The sequence below is a fragment of the Agrilus planipennis genome, unplaced genomic scaffold (genome assembly GCF_000699045.2).
Source record: "Agrilus planipennis isolate EAB-ADULT unplaced genomic scaffold, Apla_2.0 scaffold19, whole genome shotgun sequence".
Classification (NCBI taxonomy): Eukaryota; Metazoa; Arthropoda; class Insecta; order Coleoptera; family Buprestidae; genus Agrilus; species Agrilus planipennis.
In genome coordinates this window covers 439,206-443,487 of record NW_020438954.1, presented here as the reverse complement: position 1 = coordinate 443,487, position 4,282 = coordinate 439,206, and the positions used below count along the sequence as shown (strand labels likewise).

Genomic DNA, 4,282 nt, shown 5'->3' with positions numbered 1-4,282 from the left:
ATTTCTTTTTCTTTTTTCGGAAACATTGTCTTCCTTCAATCTCTTCGACTTCCATATCCAGAAAAAGAAATATAGCCAGTAACTCTTTAAACCAAATAAACTTTTTGGGATAAATGTTTAAATAGTAGATAAAGTAAAAATAATTTGAAATTTTACATTAGTCTACATGATAACAATAAATGATAAGAAGCAGTTTTTGAAATGATCCATCATTTAAACGGCTTTTGTTAATTAAAACAGTGGATTATTATATCAATTCCTTGTTATTAAATCAAAAACTTTTTACTTTCAAAAGTGATTGTTTCAAACAATTGTGGTTTTCGAATTATGCCTGGTTCTTTTATTTTATTAATACTTTTACTTGTAGTAATTAATTGATTCTTTTGACATTGGAATAATATGAATCTCTAGAAATTTGATCCAAATTATGTAACAAACAAAGCTCAAAAACTATAAAACTTAAAACCTTCCCTCTAGTTGTTATGTAATGTTTCTGTAAAGTTTTAGAGAATTTTCAATTATTTTAAATGTACAATGAGAACGTGTATATTTCTAGAAATGCTTTTGAGATAAATTGAAAAGCTATTTTAAGTTCTTAATAATTAACTCACTTCAGATATGTGACAAGACCAGAAAAATAAAACAAAATACGTGTTGGAAAATTTTTATCGTAATGTGAATGTAAATTTGTTTATGATAATAAAAAGCGTTGTTTATTTTTAGCATTTAATTCGAATTAATAATACTGGAATATCAATTTTCCAAAGTAATCATTTTAATTAAAATTCCATTTCCTTTCTTACAAAATCAACACTTTCAATTGCAAAAAGGTCTAGACTAATTTGTGATACTGTCCTTTGTCAGAACTATTTCATTGTCTTTAACTGTACGGAGTTATGAATGAATTCTGAACATTGAATCAGACTTGCGTATAAAAAGCGTCTTTCTCTTGGAGTTTCCGGAATATTTCAATTGAAGCATAAAACGAAGGCCGCCATTAATTTAATGAATTAAACATAAGCAAATTTTAGTCTATATTGAAAATAAACTTACATAATACGTATTATTATTATTGTAAACAATATGCGGTAGTAAACACTAAAATATTGAAACAAATTCTATGACAGTTTTATTTAAATACAATTTTATTAAAAATATTTAACGTAAAGATTTCATCTTACTGTATCATCATCAGGAGCAACAAAATTTAGAAAGGACTTTATTTATTTGCGGTGATGTTCATGAAACACATTCAGAATTTATAAACCGTAAAGGAAAGTAAAATAAAATAATATTCGCATGATTTCTTTGTCAGGAACTTGAGAAGACATCCTGATACATGACGATGAACTCCAACTTCATCATCATCATAAGGTCGTCAGTCCTAAGACTGGTTGGACACGTACCTCCACTCTTTCCTATCCTGAGCTAACTTCGCATTTCCCTAAAACTAGAACAGCCCACATCCTTAACTATTTGCGAAGAGTAATCTAATCTAGGGCTACCTCTACCCCTCCTAACTCCTGTTTCTGCCTCTAATATGTCTCTGACTAGACCTTCATGCCTGGGAAGGTGTCCTACCAACCTATCTCGTCTATTTTTTATTGACTTCCATAGAGTCCTCTGTTCTCCTATTCTTTCCAATACCTTTTCATTTCTAACCTTTTCTACACACGTGATTCTCAGCATCCGCCTATAACAACCCATTTCGAACGCTTCTAACCCTTTCTTTTCCGCCGCGCCCACTATCCATGTTTCGCACCCGTACAGCGCCGTACTCCAAACATACACCTTTAACNACATTTATCTGTTGTATATATTTACTATATAGATAATTTTTTACTCAAAATGGTAATATTATGTCTGGTATGTTGTATTTTTGTATGCTATGGTCAGTTTGCGATTTAATAGTCTTGTTTGTGCATGTTACAGTTTTTGGGTGTTTGGTTAACGGTTCGCTATCGTAACCAGAAAGATCCTAGAGCCAATCCGAGTGCTTTCCTCTAGTTTCTTCTCATCTAATAAACTTGTGGTGGGTCTAACATTCATTTCACTCTAGTAACGTACAGTCTATTTAATAACGAGATAATTATTAATTACTGTAAATCTTAATGGTTGCAAAGGCTTTGGCCTGATAATTATGCTGATTGGGGCTCCCACTGTAACGGTTCTGTTTTATGTTTTAATTAATAAGCGATAAAACAAATTAATGCTAATTAAATCTGAAAAGTGAAAAAACATGAAAACTAATAAATTGACATGGATCAAAATATTGAATCAAAGACTAACGGTTTCTTTTTTGGTACTGAATAACCCTAAAGATAAGAAATAAAGCAATTAGCAAACGAAAAAGATTACAATTAGCTTTTAGAGATATTATCACAAGTCTTAAGTGACGTCTGGGCCCCAAACAGTATAAGAATAACATTACTATTTTTTTCTGTTTTTAATTGCACTATATATTTTTTTTTGTTTTTTTCTTCCTTGATTAGATTGTAGGCCTGATTCTCACAAGGCATTACCGTAATTTAACAGATCCAAAGAAAGAGAAGTTAGCAAGAGCTGTCTTTCCAAGCCATAATTTCACGTATTAGTCTAGTCGCTTTCATGACCCTCTTTGACCAAAGAACAACGCAGTGATAAACACTACTATTTTATCTTATATACAATTAATTAACTAATTTATTATCTTAGGACTGCTCTTTATATTATGTTTTTTGTCTGATAAAATAAATATATACATAATCGTAGCCTGTAGTCGTGTATATAGGTGCTAAAAACTCATATACACATAAATTATACGAGAATATTGTGATTTGTGTGATAGTAGTAAAATTACCCTATCTTCAAATATATTTATATGTGTATGTAGAACAATTAAGTAGTAACTGTTCAGAGAAACTTGATTGAAATGTATTTTTGTATATTTTGTTAAGCACTAAAGTAAGTGCTTATAATTTTGCGTAAATTCTACATTTTTCTGTGAGGAAAGACAAATAATATAATTAGCAAAATCCTATATACTAAAGAATTCATTTAAATGTAATTAAATTACTACAAAAGTAAAATATATTATGTAGTACACATAAATTTTTTGTTTTTCCGTTTTTAATGGATTCTAATTCATATGCTCTTTATAATATGTAAACCGGTGCTGTTATTTATTTTTTATACCATCAGTAAATGAAAATAGGTGAAAGTAAGAAATTCGTATCTCCTAATAGAAAATATATTAGTCGATTTATTCAATAAATGCAAATGTACGTATAGCTGTTTCTATTTTACTCTATTGCATTTGTTAATTTTGTCTAATGCATGTAAAATAAATTATCTTCTCTTCTTGTTACTAACTTTGGCCAATGTAACAAAGTTTAATAGCATCGGCTCAATATTAGTCTCAATTTTAAGGGATTATTTTTTAGCTTCAGGCATTTAATATTTGAAAGTTTTCAGGACTTTTCAATAATTTTGATTTCTTACATTGGTCAATGAGATCTTCAGTTGTAATACCTTCCATAATATTATAATTCAATTAATTATATCAATGTGAACATTGTCTACCTATTTGTGTTCAGTAATAAAAAAGACATGAGTATGTTAACAGAAATTATAAAAAGTTGATTTTTGATCGTCTGGACAAATAATTACATAGTTTTGTAGATCTCATTCTTATTGCTCAAGAAAATCTTCCTGACTTTGTGGTGTGTATTTGAAATTGTTTTTGTTTATGTGCAAAATGTAATCCATACAACTGATAAGAATTAATATATTGTGCAAATTTTTTGTTGATAATATCGTAAATTAGTAGCGTATATGTAGAAATGAGGCTAAATAAATACGTATGTAGCTTGTAAATAATAATAAAGTGTCTGACTGATAACGTCGTTTTTTTTGGCAGATATTCGATTAATTTTTTTCCTAAGATTCCTAAATTTTACCTACGTGACAGTAAATATAGCAAATGATGTTTGTTTTATTACTGTCTGTATTATGGTACATTTCAAGTAATATAAGCATTATTCAGTTTTTATAATAAATAACGAAAATCTATTAATAAAATCCTATTTTGTGCATAGATTGATATTTAAGGATGTTAGTTCTTCCCCCGTCCCCAGCCATTTTTATTGCTCCACTATGACGTAGTGTCGGCCATCATTCTTTTCTAATTGTTGCAGTTGTCGGCCATCATTCTTTTTCAATTGTTGTCGCATTGTCGCTGATGTCGGCCATTATGGGTTTTTAATAGATGTATAGTAATCAATGATTAAAATTTAAAGGAATT

At 29.2% G+C, this 4,282-nt stretch overlaps 1 protein-coding gene across 3 annotated transcripts in view; it reads left to right on the top strand.

Moving 5' to 3' along the window:
- The window catches only part of LOC108743841 (tetraspanin-31), an 8,309-nt gene extending 4,429 nt beyond the window's left edge, over nt 1-3,880 (top strand). For 2 of the 3 annotated variants that reach the window (XM_018479455.1, XM_018479440.2), the window contains one exon: nt 2,493-3,880. In XM_018479455.1, the coding sequence (XP_018334957.1) occupies nt 2,493-2,594 (102 nt within the window). In that variant the 3' untranslated portion in view covers nt 2,595-3,880. Of the gene's footprint in view, nt 1-1,932; nt 2,033-2,492 lie in introns of all 3 variants that reach the window. The other variant, XM_018479446.1, reaches the window with a different exon arrangement.
- Nucleotides 3,881-4,282: the final 402 nt, after the last annotated feature.